The sequence below is a fragment of the Pectinophora gossypiella genome, chromosome 15 (genome assembly GCF_024362695.1).
Source record: "Pectinophora gossypiella chromosome 15, ilPecGoss1.1, whole genome shotgun sequence".
NCBI classification, from domain to species: domain Eukaryota; kingdom Metazoa; phylum Arthropoda; class Insecta; order Lepidoptera; family Gelechiidae; genus Pectinophora; species Pectinophora gossypiella.
The window spans coordinates 12476530-12504232 of record NC_065418.1 but is presented as its reverse complement, the minus strand read 5'-3'; the positions used below and the strand labels follow the sequence as shown (position 1 = coordinate 12504232).

At 37.8% G+C, this 27703-nt stretch overlaps 1 protein-coding gene across 1 annotated transcript in view; it reads left to right on the top strand.

Moving 5' to 3' along the window:
- The window catches only part of LOC126373318 (connectin-like), a 344663-nt gene extending 317216 nt beyond the window's left edge, over nucleotides 1-27447 (top strand). Inside the window, exons 4-5 of the mRNA XM_050019435.1 lie at nucleotides 24663-25730; nucleotides 26086-27447. Coding sequence (XP_049875392.1) covers nucleotides 24674-25730; nucleotides 26086-26591 — 1563 coding nt within the window. The 5' untranslated portion in view covers nucleotides 24663-24673 and the 3' untranslated portion in view covers nucleotides 26592-27447. The remainder of the gene's footprint in view (nucleotides 1-24662; nucleotides 25731-26085) is intronic.
- Nucleotides 27448-27703: the final 256 nt, after the last annotated feature.

The following is a 27703-nucleotide window of genomic DNA, read 5'->3' as shown; positions in this document are numbered from 1 at the left end:
ATGAACAGAAGATTTATAGCCTCTTTACAGCATCTAACATATCGTTCGTAGATGAAATTCTCAATCGATATTCATCTTTTAAGCGGATTTTAAACATCCTAGCTTATTGTTTTCGGTTCAAAAATAACTTGAAAAACTCTTCTTCGAAGGATTTAAAATCACAATTGTCGCCTGAGGAAATAAATAATTCATTTCGCTTCCTCGTGAAGCATGTCCAAGAGTGTGCCTTTGCTACAGAAATTCGTCTGTTGTCGAAAGATAGTTCTTCTCGTCCCTTACCTAAACCCATGAGAAAGTTATCTCCGTTTTTGGATGAACATGGGCTTTTGAGGGTGGGCGGTCGCCTATCTAAAGGAAGGCTGACTTATGACGTTAAACATCAGCTATTATTGCCTCGTGATCATAGGCTCACGAAATTAATAGTTGATGATTATCATCAGCGCTTTATGCACCCTGGACTGCAAACTCTCCAAAACTTGTTGGCCCAAGAATTTTGGATCTTGTCTTCGAAAAGAGCAATACACTCTGTTGTGTCGCGTTGTATAAAATGTTTTCGCGCCCATCCGAAAGTGGCACCACCTCCTCTTATGGGTAATTTGCCAGCCTTTCGTATCAACCAGATAAAACCATTCTCGTCTGCTGCTGTAGATTATGCGGGGCCTTTTGATGTGTGTTTGGGTCGGGGTCGAGGTGTGCGCACGTTTAAGGCATATATTTGTGTCTTCGTATGTACAGCCACCAAGGCTCTTCATTTTGAGCTCGTGTCGGAGTTGACCTCCGAGGCCTATCTAGCCGCCTTGAGGCGTTTCATCGCACGGCGTGGTCGCTGCTCGAAACTCATTTCCGACCAAGGTAGAAATTTCATCGGAGCCTACAATATACTTACTGACCTTATGAAAAGGGCTTCCGGAGCCGAACGAATCGAGTTCGTGTTCAACCCTCCTGGTAGTCCACACTTTTCGGGCTTGGCCGAAGCTGGGGTCAAGTCTGTAAAAACGCATTTGTCGCGTGTCGTTGGCTCGCAACGCCTAACTTACGAGGAATTTTACACAGTCCTCACCCAGATTGAATCCATGTTAAACTCTCGTCCTCTTTCGCCCGTTAGCTCAGACCCTAACGACTTCTCGGTATTGACCCCTGGCCATTTTCTAACTATGGAACCCCTTACTATCTTACCCGAAAACAACTTCCGTGATGTAAAGTTAGGTTCATTGCAGAGATGGAAATTGTTGCAACAAATCCATCAAGATTTTTGGCGCAAATGGCACCTTGAATATTTACACACTTTGCAACAGCGTCACAAGTGGTATAATAGTCGAAGGGAAATTTCGATCGGTACTCTTGTACTCATTGTTAACGAGCAATGCAGTCCAATGAAATGGAAAATCGGTCGCGTCTCGAAACTTCATCCCGGGACTGATGGTGTCTGTAGAGTTGTCACGGTGCGTACAGAAGTTGGCGAATTCAAACGACCTATCGTTAAACTTTGCCCTCTGCCAATGGAGGATTTGAAATAAAACGGTACTCTTTGTTAACTTGTAATGTCGTAAACAAATATTTCTTCGTTCGTGTCGTTTTATAGTTTTAATTTTTGCTTATATATCGTGTTATAATTTAACTTCGGTTAAAATACAATGTATTTTGGTGGGCGGAATGTTCAGAATTGTACTATATTTCGCCTGGCAACATCACAAACATAACTTAAAAAAAAAAATAACTTTTTGAAAATTTAGTTTTGGAACGTCTCCCTCACTCTCTTGCTTTCGTGTCGTTATAGAGGTCAGACGTGTGACCCTCGAATAATTTTGAATCTTTCGAACCATTGTCGTAATTGCCAAAAATATTCCTAGTGCAACAGTGCCTTTAGATTGGGAAGACAATCCATCGCTCGAGTGTTTTGCCACAGTTATAGGTAACTCGGTAATCTGAGGTAAGTCGGCGAGCTGAAGGTACTGCAGGAGCCTCCCTGGCTGTTGGTTCTCGAGCCTGCGTATGTCACAGCAGGTCATCTAGGTGAGTCTTTCTCTTTTAAAGGCATTTTCTCGTCGATTGTCGTATTTTTATAAGTTGCATTTTTCGTATCAATTTTTTACCCAAATTTAGTATATCGCAATTTCCCAATACAGTCCACTTTTAATATTCAATATGAATTATCCCTCAAAGTTTTCGTTACGATGTCACTAACACCCTGTATTGGCGGAGCGAGTTGTTTTACTTTATTATAATCAAAACGGCCATCATAGCGTGTAGTTTTTTTTAGGTATATTCCATCGTTCATTGTTCCGTATTACCTAATTAGAAGTGAAATTCTATGCTAGATTCGATTCTCTTGAATATCGTAGGTATATCTATTTTATATGCTCAATTTAATGGAATGAACGTCGAGTAGATATTGAATATTATTACCTACATTACATTAGTTATATTATTTCGTATATCATCGCTTTATAGCGAAAACCTCGTAAGATCCATTTTGAAAAATCACATTTGGATGTGAATTTCTTCAACAAAACTCGATTATATTCAATTATTATTTTTTCGCTGGTAAAAATTTACATACATACATACACTCACGCCTTTTTCGAACCGGGGTGAGCGGAGCCTATGGAATTCCATTAGCTTCGATTCTGACACACTTCTCTTGATTCCTCCAAATTAATCCGACCACCGGTTCAGAGTAGACCGTACTAAACTTTTTCTAAGGACATCTCCAATTTAGATTTTTTGGTAATTTAGACTAAAATTTTTGATTTGTATTGAAAGAAGCGTTCCTATTGCAAGGTTTTTTAGCAAAAATCTTATACGAATGTGATTTTTCAAAATGGCGGCTACGAGGTTTGACAATATGTGTATCAGCATAACCTGCACATGTTATTTTTTATGTTTCTTATTGTAGATTTGCCGTATATTTCAAGGTAAGGGAACGCTGTGAGCTCTCGCACGGTAACTTTATTTTAAGTATTAAAAACAATAGCTTTTATATATATATATAAAAATCAACGATGTGGCATAAATCGAAATTCGATCGTCATGTATTTTGCTTCCAGACCATTTGGTTAGATTTATTTATGCCCCAGAATATGACAGAGACATAATTTAGGATTTATTACCAAAGGGGTCGTTTGAGGGAAAAACATCTACTAAATAATAATATATGAGTACCTACCTACCGCTCATGATATATTTATTATATTGTGGAAATGTTCGTTTTTCCAGCTCGGTGAAGTGTGGGTACCTACTTAGTTCATTTTGCGATAGATGTACCTCTGGCTACCCTTATGTTATGTTTGTTTGTTTAGTTTTCCCAAATGGTTCGGTTAATAATAAGTTGTTGGTGGACTAAATGAAAAGGTTAAATACATAATCTACTATTTCTAAGTAGAATAAATGATAATTTTTGTTACGAGATGGACTGAAAGCTTTTTACTGTATAGTAATTTATACTTTTCCTTTCCACACAAATACCGAAATGTTCTATTAAAATTGCGTGTTTAATAGAACACTGTCCAATGAGGCCTTGGGCTAACGATCCTGAGGTCCCGGGTTCGCTTCCCGGTCCAGACATATCACTAAAATCTGTTCGTGATCCCTAGTTTGGTTAGAATATTACATGCCGATCACCCGTATTATTGAGTAGGTAACATACTTACAGTTTGAATCGTCATTTTTTATATAACAAACTTCTCCGCCTGTAAAGCTGGGGAAAAAAGCTGCAAGAGAATTTCTGCACAGTGCCCTAGACGTTCTTAAAAAAAAAAAACAAAATTGCTACACAATTTAGTAATTTGGCTGCCTAATTTGGCATTCTTGTCTTATAAATAATCACGAACCGTCTAGAAACTTCCTTATAATTACAAAGTTACTGTTTATATATTGTCTAAACTGTTCAAAGATATATTCTTAATGTCAATGTTAATTTTACTGTAACAACGTGTAAGTACCTACATTGCCCCTTAAAAGAGTTAGTGATCTTATGCACTCGTAAACATATTTTGAAAGAAAGAAAGAAAGAAAGAAAGAAAGAAAATATTTATTCGGCATACTTAACACATTTTCACATAAACATATTTTTCTTTCTTTTTAAGTGTAAACAAGCTCTTTTAAAAGATAAAAGGCAATGATGATTTTATCTTTTAAAAGAGCTGGAAGTGGTACTGCTCCTGTAACTAACTTTAATGTTATTCGTATTGTTATCCTCCTGAGAAACCTACGTCGCGTCGTCAGGGAATATAAAAGTATCTTTTAAGCACTCTAAAACATTTTTGCAAAAAAACTCTTTACGCAAAGTAATGAAATGACTACATTAACTTCAAAATAACAAGCATTATACCTGCTTTAGAGATGGAAATGTACTTTTATAAGGTCATTCCCGTAAATAACCTTTGATAACAATGTTAGACTTAATACCCAAAAAGTACAACCATTAACATAAGATTTAAGTACTTAACCTAATGTACATAACCATAAAAAGCCTATGTACGTGTCATTACTAGAAGTGCTAGATATAGGCCTCCCTTCAATCAACCGGAGGGGGTATGTAATATACTCCACCACTTATTCGACAATGTCCCCATCGGAAACCTAACGTACCATTGTTATGCTTTTTTTTAAACTTAATCAGGAGATCCTGCAGCAAAACCGGTGGCCAGTGGCTTTGAATGTGACGTGATGGAGCTGTTATGACTCCACCACAGAACAAGCTGAGCCATTCCCTTATGTACGGTCACGAGCATTAATATGTATACACTTTGGTACCGTATCACATTAACTTTTTTGACAAATTGATCTGTAAGTCTCACTAAATGTCAAATATGTAAGTGCGACAGAGTCCTAAAGTGGGTACATTATATTGCTCATGACTGTACACACACAAGCTCACGGCCATCCCAAAATTAATTGAATTATATGTAAATTTACTTTGTATTTTGAAGCAATAAAGAGTTTACAAACAAACTATCCCAATTCGGGTATCCAAAGGTACATCCATCGCAAGAACTAAGTGCTAGAAGAACTAAGTACTTTCTGTTAAACCAACGTGATAGGCGGTGAGCCGTATTATGTCTTGTTTATTTATTTTGTGCGTGTTGAAAACCATTGATGAAAGAGGAGGAAGCAAAAGAAGTATGCCACAATCGAAGCAAATTTAACTCCATAGGCTCTGCTTACCCCGGTGGAAAATAGGCGTGAGTGTGAAAACATAATTTATATTCGAAAACAAATTCTAAAATCATTGGTTTAGGCCTATGCTGGGATTCGAACCTGCGACTTCAAATTGAAAATCAAGCGTTCTACCAACTGTGCTACCACGGCTCTCGACCTCATATACATCCTAGACCTCGTAGTACACGTCTATCGTAGTATTATGGTTTATTTTGTGTGATATTACATCGCACTACACACATACACACACACACACGCTAACACGGTTCATTTACATTTGCATGTTATGATATCCTGTTATTAGCGAAGAAATTTTGTACTGTTTTATATAAGTAAACAACTATTGTTAATGCTGTAGGATATCTGAATAAATAAATAAATAAATATACTTACCTAGGTGTGGGTTGACGGGTAGTGGTGAATTGCCCGTCAACCCACCAGTGGGAAAGTCCAGTGGGTGGACGGGTCGGGAGGGGGAATTATTGTGCGTACCCGACGTTTCTAGACATCATCGCTTCATCACTAAAATAAACCTACTTTACATATATTTAAGGTAAACTTGCTCTACGTTCAGAGATAATTCTAATATCATCATCATCAGCCCATTAACCTCCACACTGCTGGGGCACGGGCCTTCCTTGGATGGATAGGGAGATCGGGCCTTAAACCATCACGCGGGCCCAGTGCGGATTGATGGTTATTAACGACTACCAATGCAGCCGGGACCAACGGCTTAACGTGCCTTCCGAAGCACGGAGGAGCTTGAGATGAAAACTTTTTTTTTTGTCACCCATCCTATGACCGGCCTTTGCGAAAGTTGCTTAACTTCAACAATCGCAGACCGAGCGCGTTTACCGCTGCGCCACCGAGCTCCTCTAATATAAATTCTAATATAAGTAGTACTAAAATCTTGAAGCGCTTAAACCGAAAGCGGCACGTTTTCTCGTTATTCCACTTATCAGTTCATTTATCTACGTAATTAAGAAAATAAACGACCTCACATAAGAAGACATGGACTTTTACAATGAAAGATGTATAAGCTAAGAAGAAAGAATAAGACCATTATAATCTAAATATAAAAGGAGAAACTGACTGACTGACATATCAACGCACAGCCTTAACGGCTAAACATAGGCACTTGAAATTTGGAAGAAACGTAGCTTAGGTACCGTAGAGGTGCACTAAGAAAGGAATTCCCGAAATTCCCACAGGAACGGGAATTAGCGGGAAAATCCTTTTGTATGAAAAATCTAAACCACTTAAGTTAGATGCTTTAAATTTGGCATGCAGGTACCTTAGTACACTTAAAGCTTAATTGCAACAGGATATTCCAAAATTCCCACGGGAACGGAAGTTAGCAGGAAAAAACATTTGTATGAAAAAATCTAAACCGCGTAAGATACGAGTAGATGTTTTCAATCTAGCATGCATGCATACCTTAGTCAATATAAAGTTTAGTTATGGCTGTATTTTGAAAAATGGGAGTTAGCGGGAAAAAAATGATGTATCAAAAAAATCTAAACTGTATTAGATGCTTGAAATTTGACATGCACTCCCACACACACTAATATATCTATGTTATAACACGCCACGCGGACGAAGTCGCTGGCAAAAGCTAGTTATAACTATGTTCTTAATTCGATTCACACTAGCATGGTGGGTTGACGGGTATACGTGAATTACCCGTCCACCCACTAGTGGGAAATTCCAGTGGGTGGACGGATCTTTTTTTTAGGGTTCCGTAGCCTAATGGCAAAAAACGGAACCCTTATAGATTCGTCATGTCTGTCCGTACGTCCGTCCGTCCGTCCCTCCGTATGTCACAGCCACTTTTCTCCGAAACTATAATAGCTATACTGTTGAAACTTGATAAATATGTGTATTCTGTGAACCGCATTAAGATTTTTACGCAATGATAGAAAAAAAAAATTGTGCCCATACATAGAACTGAAACTCAAAAAAAATTTTTTCATCAAACCCATACGTGTGGGGTATGTATGGATAGTTCTTCCAAAATGGTATTGAGGTTTCTAATATTTTTTTTTTCTAAACTGAATAGTTTGCGCGAGAGACACTTCCAAAGTGGTAAAATATGTGTGTCCCCCCTGTAACTTCTAAAATAAGAGGAGGATAAAACTAAAAAAAATAAATGATTTAGATTAAACAAACAAACTACCAACGAAAATTGGTTTGAACCAGATCTAGTAAGTAGTTTTTTTTTAATACATCATAAATCGTAAACCGTAATTTACTTTTATATTATGTTACTTGCTGTTACGGAACCCTTCATGGGCGAGTCCGACTCGCACTTGGCCGCTTTTTTTTGGATGTAACTTATTGTAGATTTGCCGCAGATGGCATTAACTACTTGGCCGGACAAATGGGGAGCGCTGAAAGCTCTCCCGGGTACAACGTTTAAGACAACAGGCCTAATTGATGGGTCGATAGCGATAAGCGCTGATTGAGGGAAGTCGTCGACCACGCCGGCGGGGTCGGTATCGGGGTCCTGAAGTGTTTGGTGTCGCGAGCTGAGCGAGTAGTCCGATACTTTTCAGTAAGGTGGACGGGTCGGAAGGGTTCTTTATTACTAAATTGTCGCGCAAGCGTGTTGTGCCAAAAATACCGGGAAAAAAAGTGTTTAGTAATAAAGAAAGATATTATTATGTGATTATCCTTTCTTCTTTCTTTCTTCTTAGACAGCTTATACATATATTTCTTTGTAAAAGTTCATGTCTTCTTAAGTGAGGCCGTTTATTTTCTTAATTACTTAGATACATGAAATTATAAGTGGAATAAATAGAAAACGTGTCGTTTTCAGTCTAAACGTTTCAAGGTTATCTCTGGAGTCCATGTTTTCTTATATGAGATCGTTTAAGGCCATAAGCTGCATTAATAAAATAAAAACACAAGGCTGCGAATAGAGTCACATTCCATACAAGTATTATAAATACGATAGTAATTTTATGTCTCTCTGTTGTCTGCCTGAATTTTCCTATAAAGGCGCGAACCCAGGAATAGGCTTAAAGTACTTTCCGGGGATAGAGTTTTAGTGCTCTAAAACTTCTAAAACTCTGGGTAGGAGCTCCCACGCACCAAAGAATTATTAGCCTAGACAGTGTCGCATGTGAAAAAGTTAATACTTACTTACGTTTTGGTGACGATTTTTTTTTACCTTTGATGGATTTGTTCTTGGCTCCCAGACAAACAAATGACATAAAAAGTGAAACAATATAAAAATTGATCACAGATTAAATAGATGAAAAGTCACTAAGATCAAGGAAAAAGGAATCAAGAATCACGGGAAATAAATCCCGCATTTACCACTTCACCGGAACTTATCAGATATAAATCTGTGGACAATTTTCAAACGGCATAAGGGATAATTCGATCCGCCCCATTTAAGGGTCGGACTGGTACAAGCGAAGATTATTCTGTTTACATTCGTACCACGTCGCTCGATATCGTAATAGAATACCAGTATCGAAATAATACGACAAAATTAATTTGTTGGATATCCCCTGAATTGTAATGAATTGTCATTACTTGTGTCTCATTGTTTTATTGAGTTACAATAAAAGGATCTGTTGTCTGAGGATGGCTGGAAGATTTTATTTTTATAAGTAGTTTAGAGCTTTATGGTCAAATGAAAACGTTGTAACCTTTTCAGTGTTATCTGTTGCAGGGAAATGACAATTATGAAGACCTTCCGCGGATTGATTTGTAGCGTAGAATAGAAAAAGTTTATTTAAAAAAAAAAACGCCACACGCAAAAAGAATATAATAATATCATATAATGACAATCACAATCACAAATAATCACAAGAAAACAATAAGGCAATAAAAATGTTCGTCGAAATGATCACTTGTCTATCCTAGGTTTGAACATGTTTGGGCAAATCCCGAAATAGATTCTCATTTTGCCCTTTAACTGATGTATTTTTAGTCAATCTTTGGATTGCCATTTGACAGTCAGACACCAAAAGTAAAAGAATTCGCTTCGGTCTTTGTCTAGTTTATTCTAGAAGTGGCTGAACAGAGGTAGACAAATAGCGATTTGTGTGAAACGAGACGTGAGTGGGATCATCGACCATCGGTAATAAACGTCATCATCACATGAACATCGGTTAAAGTCTGACAGGTGGCTTAGAAGTTAGGTGGTAACAGACGTGCATACATACATAGCGGTCAAACACATAACCCTCCTTTTTGCTTCGCCTCTGTCAGGTAAAAGCATGCTAGAAATCCACTTCTTACGTAAGTTGGTGACATACATTACCCCGATACCGACCCCGCCGGCGTGGTCGACGATTTCCCTCATTCAGCGCTTATCGCTATCGACCCACTAGGGTCGATTAATTCTTTCAAATATTTTTCCTCTCAGACGACGCCCTGAGCCGAGGTTCGTGCCCAACTGGGCACCCTCAGGCCTGTTGTCCTAAACGTTGTACCGGGTGAGAGCCTTCAGCGCTCCCCATTTGTCCGGCCAAGTAGTTAATGCCATCTGCGGCAAACCTACAATAAGTCACGGCAAAAAAAAAAAAAAAAAGTGACATACATAAGTTCTAACTGGATTTGCAAAATTACAAAAGGTTCTAGGATATATATTTTTTTTGCGTCCACGTTAATTACGTAGTTATTATTGCGTATGGAAGACATAAATAAAATATCCTGCGTGGATCATAATATAATATCCAGCTGAAGCTCCCCTAACCAAGTCTCTGCCGCATCCGTCACACAATGCAGCTTGGCTATACCACCTGGGAACCGGTGCAGAGGGCACTCGTCGACTATGCTGCTGCTGTATACTATTACGTAGTATTGACTTGCGATGTTCAAAGAACAACCCACGTACGAATAATGTTATTTTTGGATGGACTATAAAAACTACTTAATGAAGTAAGTAGTCTATGTATTTATTCCAAAAGTTATCCAAACGGCACAATATATTGTTAACAAAATATATTTACTTGTCGAAGTATACAAGTACCGGCAGACTACCTTCAAATTTGAGTGTGTTCTGAACCCAGCGCCTCGGGTGGCTGATTGAATTTCTTTTCCGGATGATTTAGTGGTTATGAATAAGGATTTCCCACCGCCTCGGGCCAGACGAGCGTCTTTCATGTGTGTGACGAATGTGCACATTATTTTTTCCCAGTAACATTCAAATTTCCTCGGAATTTGCTTTTGGGAGTTCTGTTTATCGACGCTTTGTTACTTGTTTGGTTATGGATTTATGAAATCATTGAGAGATAAGTACATTATTCAATTATATAAGTACGTTAACTGGAACGATCGTTATAACTTAACGGACAATCAACTCTTTCAATTTCTTTTCGTTGTGTAACTTTTAAACTTGATGTTGTTAGTTATTTACTTACTACTAGTTTTTTTTTACTGTGGTGTCCATGTAGGGCATTGATAGACGAATGATGAATGTAATTATCTGAGCCAACTTTATGTGGAATTTTGTGACATATGATATTAAGAGCCAAAGTCCTTTTAAAATCCAAACCTCATAACTATAGTTTTATTATTATTTTGACTGCCAGCTTATAATCCGTGTCTATGGTATCCTAAAATAATAAATGATTCGTTCTTTGTTATTATTCTCGTTGTTACCTTTCTTTTTCGATCAGTGATACTCTAAAATCTCTTTAGCTTCTTCCCCAAACTTTAAAATGGTGACGTTAGAAAAACTTCCTGAACTAACTCTTAAAGACAACACTAACCCACTTTAGTCCAGTCTGCTAAGCGCGGCGCCTAGAACTTCACTAGACTAGTTTAAACTGGTTTATACTGGTATGAACTAGTATGATAAGTTTTTGATGGATTCCCAACATGATTGGCTGGAGCGCACGCCTCTTGGCACACAGTGCAGGCTGTATGCCAGAAGGGTTTTAGACTAACTTGATTTATATCCAGTGTTACTGTTGATTTTGAGTTACTTGTGTTGGGAATTTGTATGGTTTATTCAAAAGCAAACCTATATGGTTTTCGCGGTTAAGTCAGATAGCTAATTTTAAACGATAAGCTTGCCACTCGTGCCTTTGTCCTCGTAGACTTCAGTTATTGCGCACGGCACATTTTTCCAACCCATTGTCATCCCCTTACGGGATGATTTTCAGAAATCAAAAAAGTTATTATGTTCATCTCTAAGTGTCAACCGACCAACATTTTGTATTTTATTATTTTTTTCTGTTCTTTTTACGTTTCTGTTAATATGTAATTTAATGTAAGTTTATTTTATTTCCCTACTGTTAATAGTAAATACTTGCTTTATTTCTTTTTTCAAAGTATTTCCGTATAAAATAACAAAATCGGTTCAGCGGTTTAATCATGAAAAAGCAGTTCTTTTCCTCGCGGTTCGCCCCTTATTACAACATAGCTGGCGAGAAGTGGGTGTGTGTGTACTATTCCTTGTCCTACTACACAAACCTGCCTATCTCTTCGGCTACACAGGCGTGATGTTATGTAGACTTTTTTCACATTTATAATATTAGCACACCCCGTACACTTCATACAAACAACTTCGTTTTACACTGACACTACACATTGACATTATCGTATACGCGCATCTGTGTGTGTGACGACTGACACCGTACGTGTCAAGGCTAAACTATGCATGAGGGGGGCTGAGGTAAACCTAGCTCAGACGCTGGTGGAGAGCGCAGAGCTGCCGTTCTATACCGATATTAGTGTGGACTTATAGACTAGACACAGCTGCAAATTTGGCGTCAAATTCGACTATACCTACCTACGTGAGTTTCTTTTCAAACAGCCGAAAGCGACATTAAAACAAGGAAACCCGATGAAAATTAGGCCGGTGTTCATTGTTGCAGCGATCCCTTCCTCTCAAGTGACTTCTTTAAGTAACAGATTAATTATTTTCTTATTTAACGGGACCTGGTCCCGTAATTACGCGTTTAATTCGGGACGTCCCACGTCAATCTGATTAGGACGTCTTGTAAGATAGCTCATGTCAACGGGCGGTTCGTCCTAATTACTTTTTCGGTAAAAAGGCGAAGACTGAACGTGCTCGAGCTAAATGAAATGCTTATAACTAACTAGGTCTCTCTGTACGATGCAACAACATAACATAAGCACACAACTAAATCCCAAATGGAGTAGTCAGAGGTACATCCATCGCAAGATGAACTAAGTACCCACACCTCACCGAGCTTTACCAAGACCAACGTGATAAGTGGCTGTAAGATGTACTGTTTCTAAATGTGCTAAAGGGTAATAGCTAGTCTCCGGAACCAACGGCTTAACGTGCCTTCCGAAGCACGGATCATCTTACTTTTTGGTCTATCAGGTGATCAGCCTGTAATGTCCTAACCAAACTAGGGATCACAAAGTGATTTATGTGATATGTCCCCACCGGGATTCGAATTCGGGATCTCCGGATCGTGAGCCCAACGCTCAACCACTGGACCACGGAGGCCGTTGATCCCGGTTACTACTTACTGATGTAAGTAGTAGTTACATGAGCCATGTCAGGGGCCTTTGGCGGCTCAATAGACACCAGGGTTTTTGCAGTGCGTCAAAAATGTTTGCCGATCACAATACAGATTGTTTCTTTGCAATTATTAGGAAGAGGTGTGCATCGCTATTGAGGCGCTTACGTTCCAGCTCAAACGGCATTCTGAGCGTGTTTACTGATAGGTGGGACTCCCCACTGCTGGGCCACTGGATGCGCTTACATGCTTATTAGTGCTTATTAGTAATGTGTTGTATTAATGTGTACGTTTTCTTGTTGTTTATAATTGTCGAGCCGTGTCGTGTGTAAATGTTATTTTATTTGTATCGTTCTATTATTAGCACTAGATTAAGTTGTTTATTGCTTGTTACTAACCACTATGGAACACGTCCGAAATAACTCTTTTTATTTTATTATTTATTTATTATTCACCTCACAACCCACACGATAGAAGAAGGAGAAGCTAGTCACCATGCGATATATCGTGCTTTTTTTGACGTGGCTTATTGTAGATTTGCCGCAGATGGCATTAACTACTTGGCCGGACAAAATATATATCGTGCAAAATATTCTAAGTCTATGGGTACATCAGTGTATGGCCCGTGCCGCACTGTAAGTGGAGGTTTCCCGCCGTGGTGGAAGCGATGGTGAAAAACTGTTTAAGTTTCTCATTTTGGTGAACACTGTTTAATTTATCATTTGTTTACAATAGAATTTCGAAATATTACAATATTATATGCTCCTCGTCACGCTCCGGTATTGCTCTACCAAAAAAAAAAAGAAAAAAAAAATATAAACTCCGCTCTACTTTACTTGATTTATTTACGATGACAATTAGATAAGACTAACATATTATGGATAAAAGATTCAATGAAAAGATAAGGTGAGGTCAATGCCCAGCAGTGGGAAGACAAATAATTTAAATATGACGGCACAGCGTCGTTGCTTAGACGTAGCAACGGACCCACAACGCATCGACCAGCCTCGTTTTTAGGCCAATACAATATTAAAATGGTCCCTACCTTTACTTGATCCCACTGTCTGGAATTTTCTTCAATATTTAAGTTGCCCTCCTTGTAACTTCTTTGACGTTGATTGATAAAACTAATGATTGATTACAGACACCGTCATGGAATCTAAAATATATTTTATGGTAATTTTTTAATTAATCTACCTTCGCTAATTTGTTCTACATCTTATAAATAATAATTAATACTAGTAGATTAGACACATTTTTAAAATAAATAGTTTGCAATAAGCAATTCGGCACCATAAGGGGGTTAAAAAGGGCCCGACGACCGCAAGGCATATAATGCGTAAGTTAAGTTAGTTTTTGGGTAACTTTCTGTAAGTTCACTTACTTTTAAATAGGTAAATAAAGTCATCTATGAGATATCTCTTTTGGATAGTCGGATTAAATAAGCCGCTTTGTTGTAGGTTACCAAGCTAAAAATATTTTTATCTAACGATTATTTATTATTATCATTATTCATTATTTTTGTCATTTTTATGCTGTTTTAATTAGTTCGGGTTTTATTATTATTTTTTTATTATTGTATGTCTTTTTCATATCTCGGGCCTATGGAGGCCCGGACTTTTGGAAGGCGTGCGTGGGGCCGAAGCCAACACGTAGAGGCCCCTTAAGACAGTTTAATCTAAATGTGGTGTGACACCAACCGGCGATTATCCCTGTATGCACTATGGGAGTGCACCCAAAGACAATCCCCGGTTCGTGTAGGACTATTGCAGATTATGGGAACAAAGGGAACTGGGCTATTGGTTATCTAAATAAATAACAATTGTTTTTATCTAACTACTTTTTAAAATCCACATCCGGACAGAGTAACTAAAAGAGCATAACAAAATGTATGTAGGTACTAACATAATAAAGTTATGTTCAGAAGACTACACTTGGCATATGACTTTCAAAGCAAACTTGGAGACGACGCGCATGCAAATAAACGTATGTAGACAACAGTCATAATATTCATAAACAAGCCGCCACAACCGAGTTCTATTAAAAAAGAAAAACTTGACCTACAAGCGGACGATTCCCACAGAATAGGCAATACAGTAGCACAATAGAAACGTCATGATAGCGTTGGCAGCGCCAACAGGCTCGCAGCCAAAGTGTTGTAAGTAGGAAAATGTAAAAACATTTGATTGGCTCGTTTTACGCTCCACGTGCTTTTATGCTCAGATTGTCCTCGTTTGAGTTTGCTTTTTACGACGTTTCTATTCTACGTGTTTCATTCTGTTTCTATGGGTTTCGTTGTGAGCTTTCAGATGTTAATTGGAATGTAGAACACGAACATTTTAAACGTTAACAGCCTATACATTCCGCTTGTTAGCATATCTCAACTTAACAGTTTAATTGGTATTTGTCAACAAGTAGAATGTTATTGGGCTGCGGCGTAGAATCAAGAAAAAACACTACGTAACTCTTCGCCTGCAACACCGGGTAGTTAATGCCATCTGCGGCAAATCTACAAAAAGTTACGTCACAAAAAATAATCTTCGCCTGCAACAACTCGTATAGGGCGTCGACGTCACCCTCTCTGCGACTTACTTCAATCTTAGATGGCCGTAATCCGCTAAGAAATAAGGGGAGAGCGCGCGGGCTGTGCTTCGCTCGCACCTACGCGTTAAGTACATTCATGAGCAATATAATGTACCCACTGTAGGACTCTGTCGCACTAACATATTTGTCATTTAGTGAGACTTACAGTTCAATTTGTCAAAAAAGTTAATGTGACATGGTACCAAAGTGTATACATATTAATGCTCGTGACCATACATGGTAAGAGTAAGATTTTTGTATGAAGTGTCCCGGGTGTGCCTACGGGCTTCTCTTAACTTAGAATAATTCTCTGACAGAACAATAACTTTATAAAGCTAAATCCACACAGCAGTGGGACGAGCTAATGTTTGGCACGTGACGTCCCCTGCGTTGCCAATGTTATGTTGCGTGACCACTGGACAGCTGCGAGCCACTGACATGTATTGTTACCGCTTAACCTCCTATTTTACTTGTTATTTCTACTCTTGTACAATAAATTTATCCAATCTTGGGGTCTAAAAAGGCCACATTGTTGCAACTAAACTAAGAAAGCAATATTGCTATTTGACATTTGTTACATATGCGCAAATTTCAAATTGCAATTTTGCTTTTTAGATAAATTGCGTTGATGTGGCTTTTTTACCCTACAAAGGACAACTTGCAGCCACTTTTAATTCAGAATTAAAATAATTATGACGTGTCTGATGAACCGTATGGTGATAAAATGATCAGCCCATCGCCAATATACAAAGTAGTATAGTGTTACACACAACCCCTGTATCAGGTTATTTAATACCTAGATAAATAAGTGTGTTTCCTTAACCTAAGATCATATTTTCGCAATTTGCCCAGGAATCGGCATCGGTAAGTCTAGACTTACCTAGCGGGTTACCAGCCCACCGTCGCCTATTTACTCATATTGAGTTAATGAGAATGACGTAATCCATTTTTAATTATTAAAGATTTTTATTTGTCGTGACATATTGTAGATTTGCAAATGGCCGTCCAAATAGGGAGCGCTGAGGACTCACACCCGAAACAAAAAAAAATAGGACAACAGGCCTGAGGGTGCCCAGTTGGGCGCGAACTTCGGCTCAGGGCGTCGGCGAAAGAATTAATCGACTCTAGTAGGCCGATAGCGATAAGCGTTGAATGAGGGAAATCGTCGACCACGCCGGCGGGGTCGTTATCGAGGTTTAGGACATCCATACCCGCTAGTCTATAACATAACAAATACTTTTCTACATCTTCGTCTATCTTTTACTAAATCCTTATAAAAACTGTCTACTAATCTAGCCTGCAAGATCCTGCAAGATCCCACTGCTGAGCAAAGGCCTCCCCTTCCTTTTTCCATTTTTTGCGGTCCTATACGTACTCTGGCCAGTCCCTCCGGCTGGCGGCCAAGTCGTCACGCCATCTCTTTCGAGGTCTACCACGATGCCTGTACATAGAATAAATGACTTTAAAAAATTAATTAATGTCTCCTTCTTAGATTGTTCTAAAAACTTGGAATACGCGATCAACTTTGTCGGATTAAATAACCTGGACCGTTTTTTAATTTGGTTAAAAAACAATCAATCCTAATAAATTACTATAAGTAATTAATTACCCAAGCTAAGGAAGCTTCTGTTTTTGCCAAGGTAAATCCAATTAAGGATTTTTTGATAGGTGAGTTATTGGTTAGTACCTTTGACCTTTTTAAAGACGGAAAAAGAAGTAGTATCTCAAAGACATTATATATAATACACTTTGTACTTCTTGGAAAAGCGTATCATAAACGATTTTTCTTTTTAAGTGACTTCACAATTTGGCCGGACTAATGGGGAACGCCGAGGACTCTCATCCGGTACGGAATTCATGGCAACAGACCGACTGTTGTCTAGCTCTCTCGCTCTAGCAAATAATAGCCAGATGTAATTCATGTATAATGAAACCTAGCCTTCTTCTTCTACCGTGTGTGTTGTCAGATTAATTACCAACCCCATCGACCCTGGTGACAAGGCTTACTATTGAGCCCCCAAAGGCCCCTGACATGGCTCATGTAACGACTACTAACTTAAGTACATCAGTAAGTAGTAGCCGGGACTGACTGCAGAAGCATGGATCATCTTACTTTCTGATAATCAGGTGATGTCCTGCAATGTCCTTGCCAAACTAGGGATCACAAAGTTATTCTTTTGATGTGTCTCCACCGGGTTTCGAAACCGGAGTGTTCACTGTTTTGATTGATAAAAGAATGTTCTAATGCAGCAGGGCGTTATTAACAAAAAGTCACTTTTACAATCACTTGTTATTTATTTATATATGAAAGAAAACAGTTACAAAACACAATACACTAAATACACGTATTGACGCTGCGGAGGTTGGGCGAACAGAGAGAGAATGAAGGGAAGAATGAATTTTAGTATGAATCCTTTGAATGAATACTAAACACGGAGGATTGTACAACTCAACGTTCAAACTTCTGGAGCACGGCCTTAAATGGTACCCAGTATACCTACTCAATAATGAAACGAAGATTTTCAACCCTTATTGGAAGCGCTTCAAATTCACACTCACAGCAAGAATATTCCAGAGATGCAAATAAGAAATTAAGGGTTGTTTAGGCCTCTGTTCGAGTTATAGCGAATAATTGCTTTTTAACCGACTACGGAAAAGCAAAAACGTACATAACCATTTCGTATTCGACGGCTATCATACTATTCATCATCACCAGCCCATTAACGTCCCCACTGCTGGGGCACGGGCCTTCCCTATGGATGGATAGGGAGATCGGGCGTTAAACCACCACGCGGGCCCAGTGCGGATTGGTGGTTATTAATAACTGCTAATGCAGCCGGGACCAACGGCTTAACGTGCCGTCCGAAGCACGGAGGAGCTCGACATGATTTTTTTTTTTGTGGTCACCCATCCTATGACCGGCCTTTGCGAAAGTTGCTTAACTTCAGCAATCGCAGACCGAGCGCGTTAACCGCTGCGCCACCGAGCTCCACATACTATTATATACCTATATAATATGTTCCTTCCTCCCTCTTAACTTTTAAACCACTTATCAAGTCTTGATTGTCCGCTGGCTATGTGACGTCACACTAAATTCAATATGGCGCTCTCTCTTAAGGTTACAACATACCATACATACATAAACTCACGCCTATTTCCACCGGGGTAGGCAGAGACTGTGGAATTTCATTTGCTTCGATCCTGACACACTTATCTCGCTTCCTCTACATTCATCAATCTAAACTGATGATAATTATACAAAATATAATAATATATTTTTCAAGAAATCATAATATATGTACACACTACACACTAAGTATGTACGGTCACGAGTACTAATACGTATATTTATACACTTTAAAACCATGTCACATTATTTTTTTTTGACAAATTAAACCGTAAGTCTCATTAAACGTCAAAAATGATAGTGCGACAGGGCTCTAAAGTGGGTACATGATATTGCTCATGATTGTACGTACTCTATCTTCTTCTCTCGTGTCATGTCGGTTATAAGGTGATGACCGATCTCATCAACCCTGGTGTCAGAGTTACTATACACCAGCGACTACTTACATACGTAAATAGTAGCCGGGACCGACTGCCTAACGTGCGCTCCGAAGCACGGATCATGTTACATTCGGACAATCGCGTGATCAGTTTGAAATGTCCAAACCAAATTAAGGATCACAAGGTGATATTGTGATTATACCTACCAGGAGGCCGTCTATTCGATAAATTACTAATTACTTATCCTATACCTAAAGGTTGCCTGGAAGAGATTGCTACCTTAGCAATAAGGCCGCCTGTTGTACTACAAAATTTAATTATAATACTATTTTTTATGTGATTTAAGTGCTATAAAGAGTTTTTGTATTTGTACTTTTAATCGTTTTTTTACGTAATCGGGTTACAAAAGCTATTACAAATCGCTACTCGTCGTCAGTCAGACAGATGTTACAAAAACTCACAAAGACAGAGGAGGTAAGCATTTTCCGATAAGACTCAACTGGATACGAAATCGTTTATTCCTATCACGTACAGAGGTGGCGCAACGTTATCGTTTTTGTTATAATTCCACTCAGTTTTATAGGGTAAATTAATATGAATTATTCTTGAGCTGTTCCCGTTTGGAATTATGTAGTTTAATCGTATAAATGACTCAATAACTTGCCTGGTTATATACAAGTAAGAACGCATTTAACTTACGACGAACTGCCTTTGAACAGCTACAAAGTTGCAACTGGGATGCAATTTTTTGTCTATTGGCATTTAACTGCATTGAAACTGTAAACTGACTGCAATTTTGTGTTTTTCACAGTGTCCGCTTACCTAACCTGAAGATTTGACAGGTCCGGTTTTTAAGGAGCGACCCGCGACGGGAAAGCCAGCCCAATACGGGTTAGGTCACATACCTCCGAACATGTATTTCTCGGGAATGAGGGTATCCTCACGATTTCCTTCACCGCTGAGCACGTCATAATCATTTTATGAGGCAAACATGAATTCAAAACAAATTCGACAATCATTGGTTTAGGCCTGTGCTGCGACTGCACCCTCAAAGTGAGAGGCAACCAACTAAACTACCACGGTTTCAATATCAAAATTGTAAAAAACCGACTAAATGTACAACTCAAATCCTTTCTACCAGTGTTACCAGCAGCATTAATTCAGTCTAGTTTGACGCCCAACTCTGAACATTAAAAGCCCCGCGAACATTTTCTAAAACGGATTTGTAGACGTGGATATGCAAAGAGAATTCTGATAAGCAACGTTATGAAGCATGCGTCGTGTATTTGAATTTCAAAGCCGTGTCATGGAAGAGTTCAGTACAAACGGAAGCCAAAGTCAACTCTTTCTTTTGCGAGGCCACACGTCACACCGTCGCGTAATCTCTGGAGATTTATTTTAGTTTCATATGAACTGATTTATGAGTGCAAAGTTTTAGTTGGGAATATTTTGGAATTTTATAGTGGATGAGTACATTTAGAAACATGCACATATCACAGCCTCCGTGGTCTAAGTGATTAAGTCATTTGGCTCATGGCCGGTAGGCTTGAATCAGCTGATTGTACAAAAAAGTATGATGATGCCCCAACATTGTGGCCCCAAACGACGTAATCATCGTATAATTTTTAATAACTCCCGGTCCACTACAAAAATACAACCACCCGTCAAAATAAACTCACAGCGAACAATATTACACAACTTCCGACTCCGAAACTTTCAAGGTTAAAGACCCTTCTCAAAGGGGACCTAAATTGATCACCCTTTCGTAACCGAATAGAGATAACAGAAAGTGCAACAGTAACTTTGACAACGTCCCAAGCTCCAAATTTGGCAAATAGCCTTAGAATTGTAACAAAGAGAAGCTACAAAATTTGATAATTGATGGGTATTGGTTTTGAAGTTCCGGGAGGATCAATCCTTTATTATATTAAAGATTTAATTGGATGATATAAAATCTCATGTCGATCAAAATTTTCCGTCTAAATTTATCAAGTAAAAGTTTTAAGTTAATTATGTATATGATGAATATGAAGCTAATGTTTAAGGTTGCCTGGAAGAAATTGCTGCATGAGAAATAAGGTCGCCTGTTGTGTTTTTCTGTATATGTTGTCCTTATCTCTGTATTTTGTGTCCATTGTGCTCAATAAAGTATTTTATCTATCTATCTAATGAGGAATGAACTACTTTGAACTTTGAGTACCTGTCTTAAAATGTGCCTTTGTTTTAAATCAAGAATCTTCGCTAGTCTAACCCTGTTCGTGAATCATAGTAATTGCCTGCAACTTGACTTAGGTTCCTGAAAAGAAGTATCCTGTTTCCACCTTACCTGAAGACTTAACAGATGTGATTTTTTTACAGAAGCGACTGCATGTCTGACCTTCTCACCCGCAAAATGAAAACCAGTACCTTCGAAACATATTTTTTCCAGTTTTAAAAGTACTAACAGTGACTGCAAATTGTCCTTACCCCATTAGAGGTTACGTAATGAACGTTAATTTTTATATGTGTATGTTTTACAAGTTTACAGAAAAATACACAACAGACACACAATCTAAAAGAATAAGCAATAAATCTCATTCAAAACGCGAGACATTTTTCCAGCTTATCGGACTGGTTATTCGGTCCGGTGTGACATGAGTCTAACCACTCAAAAGAATATATCTGTTCCTCTCAAGAGATTTTCAGCAATAAATCTCTTGTATCGCTGGAGACCTTCGTTCTTTATCAAGATCTTGGCTTGGACTAACACGGGACGTTTCAGAGCTTTTTTGTTTTAACCTCTCGCCTCCCAATGGGGCGTTTAAAGAGAAATGGGTTAGAACGGACGTTATTTAGATACAAAGATGGGACACTTGTTGAATAGCGCTAAGTGTCTATGGTATGACATTTTAAGAGCCAAGGGAAATAATCGGCACGATAAGTGTTTTGAACTACGTGGTTTGTAGATTAACTACGAAGTATTGGCAATACTTTTTTGATTCATAGTACAAAGGTATGTTTTGTTGGAGACTTTATACCTTTACGCCCATTTAATAGGGGTGGTAATATATCACTGCCATTGACCGGGCACAAATCCTGGAAACCACGGGACATAAATTAATATCTATAGTCCAAACATGAACTCAAACGCATAAATTCGAATTCAGTTTAGCCCGAGCCGGGATTTGAACCCGTGAAACTACGAATATGTAACACGATGAAGACGATGTGAATGTAGTTGATGTTTGTGAAGTGTTGGGTATATATTATGTCCTCATTGACCATTTGATTCGATGGACAAAAAGTATTAATCACTATTTCTTAATAGTTAACAAGAAATTCGCTACCGTACTCAGGTAGTTACGTGGGACATAGAATGCATCATCATCGCCATAGCCTTATTCGATTTTTCACGGGATCCGCTTACCTAACCTGAAGATTTGACAGGTCCGGTATTTTACAGAAGCGACTGCCTGTCTGGCCTTTCAACCCGCGAAGTAAAAACCAGTCCAATATAGGTTATGTCCCATAACCCCGAAATACATTTCTCGGGAATGTGGGTTTCCTCACGATGTTTTTCTGAAGGAAGGAACATACATAAGTGGGTGAGTTTATGTCTGTATGTATTCTAAAAATAACATAGCTACTCCTAAATTCAAAGCAATCAAAAACAAGAGTTACGCAATCCACTCGAGACATTTGACTCTAAAGCGTTACTCTAACTCTCTTACGCTGAACTAGTCTAACCACTTAACAAAGTATCATTGCCATGTTATCAAGTGAAACTCATTTGGATTAGCGTGTCTGTGCGTATTCATTCGATACGTTGAATTACCTTCGGTTACGGCGTAATCTCTCAGGGGATATATTATGAATGCTTCTTCATTATTTAGCTGGCTGTTATTTCATGGGGTAGCGGATTTGAATCGGAAATAGAGGTGTCTGATATCATGGCCACAATCCTTATTTGGAAACCAGAATCACAATTCAACAAAAGGTAAAAGAAACGGAGCTTTGAGAACTAAAGTGGTAATACGGGTAAGCGTGTACCATCCACTTACCGTTTAACTACCGTTTAACCTTATTTATTACTTTAAAAAAAATGTATACAACCACAAAGATTGTTCCTTTGTATTATATTTTTGAATCCCATCTTTTGTAATCTCTCTCAATCCACTTGTCCACTAAGTTGTAAATAGGGAACAAGCCTTTTTTTTTGACGTGACTTATTGTAGATTTTCCGCAGATGGCATTAACTACTTGGCCGGACAAATGGGGAGCGCTGAAGGCTCTCACCCGGTACAACGTTTAAGACAACAGGCCTGAGGGTGCCCAGTTGGGCGCGAACCTCGGCTCAGGGCGTCGTCTGAGAGGAAAAATATTTGAAAGAATTAATCGACCCTAGTGGGTCGATAGCGATAAGCGCTGAATGAGGGAAAACACAAGCGCAATACTGTTATGATACTACAATACTATTATTAGTTGCGCAATCAAGTGAGATACCATTCATACAATATCGTACGTCTTGGTGGCTAATCGACTTTAGGGGGGGACAATATGATATTTGCTTTGATGTTCAAAATGTATATTTTCGTCTTATGATAAAGTTTGTTTGAAAAATATGTCTATTCAAATAATTCCAAGTCTAATCCTAAACTCCGTAACTCGTAAGTCCTTTTCGTAAATCAATTATAATTTTCAATCTCACAAGTTATACTTGTTATCGAAATGAGTAAGCATTTTTGTTTTCATATAAAACTTTCAAACTTCCCATATCATCCAGATATCACTCGCTCGAGAGTTTGACAACTTTATGACTAATATGCAAATCTCCTAAATTAGAACTTTAAATTTGCTGAACGACATTTAAGTGTTTTCCGTTTGGATATATCTTCATTTTTCATATTGATGTAGGACAGTGATGTAGATTATTGATGTAGAATAGACCGTAAGATTAATAGAAAGTAAGAGAATACTATGGAAGAATAATGAATGAACATTTGTTTGTTTATGGTATGAATTTAGGATTGTCTTATACCGTGAGAGTCGAAGTAAAGATGCATTTGTTTTTTTTTTGTAAAAAAAGGAATAAAAGGGGTGAAGATAAATAAAATGTCTCTTTAAATCTACATCATACATTAACATGTCCGTTTCAAATGAAACTTTGATCTTTAGTTTGTAGATATGTATAATTCTGAAAATATGACTTATATACTTATCCGCTTTGCATTATCACTCTGTTCATTGTTCTTTCTTCATTATGTATGAAGTCTGGAAAATTGTCTTCATCATCATTCGCCCGCATCATCCCTCTGTTGGGCCACCTCTATTTTACACTACCCTTACTTACTTTGTAACGATTATTGCTTTTATGTTTCATTACATTGCAAAGAAAATAAGGTAACTAGGACGCATTTCAATCAAGACTTATTGTTACAAATATTTCAAGGACATAAGATTTTGTTTAAAAATTATAAAAATTTTATACTCGGCATTTAAAAAAAGAGTAAACATATTGCATATTAATTTAGTTTTCTGTATTCAATTGTACTCCAATAATAAACCCCACAACGAAATCGCGGTTTATGTAGGTCAATGATCAATAGATCAGGGTGTGTAAATAAAATTTGCGGTTTTATTCAACGTAATGTGTAGGTACCTATAAATAACATTAACTGATTATGTTTTGATTACTTAACCACGACATTAAAATAGAAACAATATGCTTCAATTCGAATAAAATGCTTGTTTAGTATAAAGCCTAATGGTATCCGACCACAACGCCCTTTTTGAAAACCTTTCAAGGCGTCCATTTGAATATTTTTGTTTTTATTTTAAGATACAATTTTAATAAATGGAACATTCGAATTCGCAATACCTTCCATCCTCATTTTCGAATCTCGATCCGACGTAATCCAATAAAACGCTGAAGAATTAATGTTGTTGTTTTAACATAATGACTTTCGCTTGTTTCAGATTAAACGAAAATGGAGCCTCGACTCACTGGAATAATGTACATCGTGATCACTTTCGCGCTCGTCAACGAAATGTCAATTAACGTCCACGCCAGGGACAACAATAACAAGAGGCGCACGAAGGAAAAAACTGGAGGTTTCCAGAAAAATATCTGCGACATCACAGATCGCGACTCTAAAGTCCACTGCTACTGCGAAAATGCAAGAGAACCCAGGAACGCAACCAAAGCGGAATGCTGGGTATTCAATGGAGGGATACCTCGCGACGATCTCATCTGGCAGAGTTTCGCGTCGCAACCAACTTTGCAAACTTTGTCTTTTAATGTCCGCGTCGATGGCGCTTTAGGCTACGTGCCCACGAAAGCGCTGTATTACTTACAAAAACTTCGCTCCATTAATATCAAATACGGAAATATAGTCGAGATCACATCGTTCTCATTTGCAAATTTAACGAATCTCAAAGAAGTGATGTTATCCCAAAATCAAATCGAAACTCTTCAACCGTATGCTTTTGCTCATTTACCGAATATAACTACGATAAATTTGGAAGATAATATGATTATAGAAATTGCAACGCTGTCGTTCTACGACTTACCGAAACTTCAGAAGCTTGTTTTTACAAAGAATAACATATCGTCTATTAAAGACGGAGCATTTCAACACACGTTCAATCTGCTGGAATTGGACCTGAATAAAAACAACATATTCCATTTGAACCGTCGCACGTTTGATGGATTGGCTAACTTGAGGAAATTGGATCTGAGGAGGAACCGCATTTACAATCTGACCGAGTTCACGTTCGCCGAACTATGGAATTTGCAGGAGTTGTTACTAGGCAAGAACGATTTGAAGTTTATTTCTGAAAGGGCTTTCGACGGGTTGTCCCAACTCCGAAAGTTGTCCCTTGATGATAATAAACTGGCTTCACTCCCCAAGGGGCTGTTCGAAGGGGTGAGGGGTCTCAGCTCCCTGGATTTGCGTTCCAACGAACTACACGCATTAACTTTCGACAATATTAAGCCCATATTGGACAACTTGAAGCCGCAGAACAGCAATTTGCTTTTGGAAGGTAATAATGAATATTTAATACTTCCACATATGAACTTGATAAACTTTAAACATTCACTGAATGTATAAAGAGTAGAAACAGTTGTGTTGTTAACTTTGACTCACTTCGAAAGTTTGTTCTTTTATGATCCCAGAGGGTGTTCTCAGGTGTAGGGGCGTATATAGAAGTGCAAAACGGTGTAGAAAACAAATTTCAAAATTAGCATAGAAATTATTTTGAATTTCCTGTGCACGATTTAAACTTTCTTCGAAATGAAATGCTCCATATTATTGTTCTTTAGATTTGACCTAATCGATATTTTCAAAATAAAAATATAAAATGTTATCATTAATTAGGTACGTTGTTTTCATTACAGAAAATAACTTCGTCTGCGACTGCCGACTGAAGTGGATGCATGTTCTTCGAAATGACACGAAGAGTCAGAGTACAAAGGAATCTCTGGAAAGCGTCACTTGCAAGTCGGATCCACCCATTGTTAGTTCAGCGTATAATAAGTTTGAGCCCATTGACAACAAGCTCGAGTACAACCAAGACATTTTGCATCCTGGAATATCTATTGAAACTCAAAACGCTAAGAATAATTCTACAGAGAGAAAATTAGAAGAACTGAAAGAGCACGGACTGAATGATATGGAAGGTAAGAAAGGAATAAAGAGGAATGTCTTGAAGATTCCACCTGAAAACTTGCCTTGTCCAAGAGAAGAGGTGACAACGGAAATACCTCCCAATGTTATAGACCCGATTGTTCCAATTCAAAACGAAATGAAAACCTACAGGTATGAAGGTCCGAATTCATCAATCAACTTATTTCTGAACAATATAGTCTTAATATGGAGTTGCTTCGCATTTTTCTTCACTTAGGTATCGTAAGTCAATTTGTGAATCTAGTCATTAGTGATAAGTGACAGACTTTCTATTCTAAATGCTTTGAAACTGTCTGAACAAATTACGAAAGTGATTTTAGTGACTGAAAGCTTGTGAAATTACAAAACATTTATAAGTTGAAGCTAATGATTAAAAGCTAAAATTCATGATACACTTTAAGTAAAATAGTTATTTCAGGAGTAGACCACTTACATGTTAAAGCACTTAAAAATTAACGCAAATAAATGTGAATATAGAGACTCAGTACCTAATCACCGTAAAAAATGAATGTTGTAAATTTACCAACTTTAATATTAAGTAGGTAGAGATATTTAAGGTTTAGTTCATTCTACGATCATTGTAAAATCTTGTGTGTTGTTCTATTATGAGCTTTCTAATCATACTAAGTTGTTCACCTTTATAAGAAGGCTCACTGACTGTTTGTAATGTTTAGTGTGTTATATCACTATATTTTAAATATTTTGATTCTGATGTTGAAACCTATTTTCAATGTAATTCGAAATTAAAATTTGTCCCGACAGAGATACCTACAGAATGGATAATTCATTAATTCAAAGATTTGCAAACAATCACTCACTTATCTAAAATTAAAAGTTTCAACAGCATAATAACTACTTTTGAATAAAATTTACACGTTTAGTAAATAAAAGACTACATTTATAACTGTAGACAAATTGGCGCCCAGCAAGGGACTAAAATAATAATAGGTACTTACGGCATCACATGCATTGCCATTGCACGCATCGTATTAATTTATAATCACTATCTATAACGTTGTATAAAATATTTTGACAAGGTGTTTTTGTATAAAATAAATAATTGTGTAATTTTTCGTATGAGTTTCGTTTAAGTTACCCCCAACACACGTAGCATGAAAAAGAATCATATAAAACGAAGCTCACAGACCAACCGACTCGCCAATTTATGCAAAAGTAATTACATAACATGTTATTTTATACATTAGTTCAATACGTGTATATACACTGCTCATTGAGCCGATGACAAATTGTAGAGAAACAGAATGTAATTAATTTAAATTAAAAAATAACTTTATTCAGTAGGTAACATAGATACACTTCCCGTCGTAC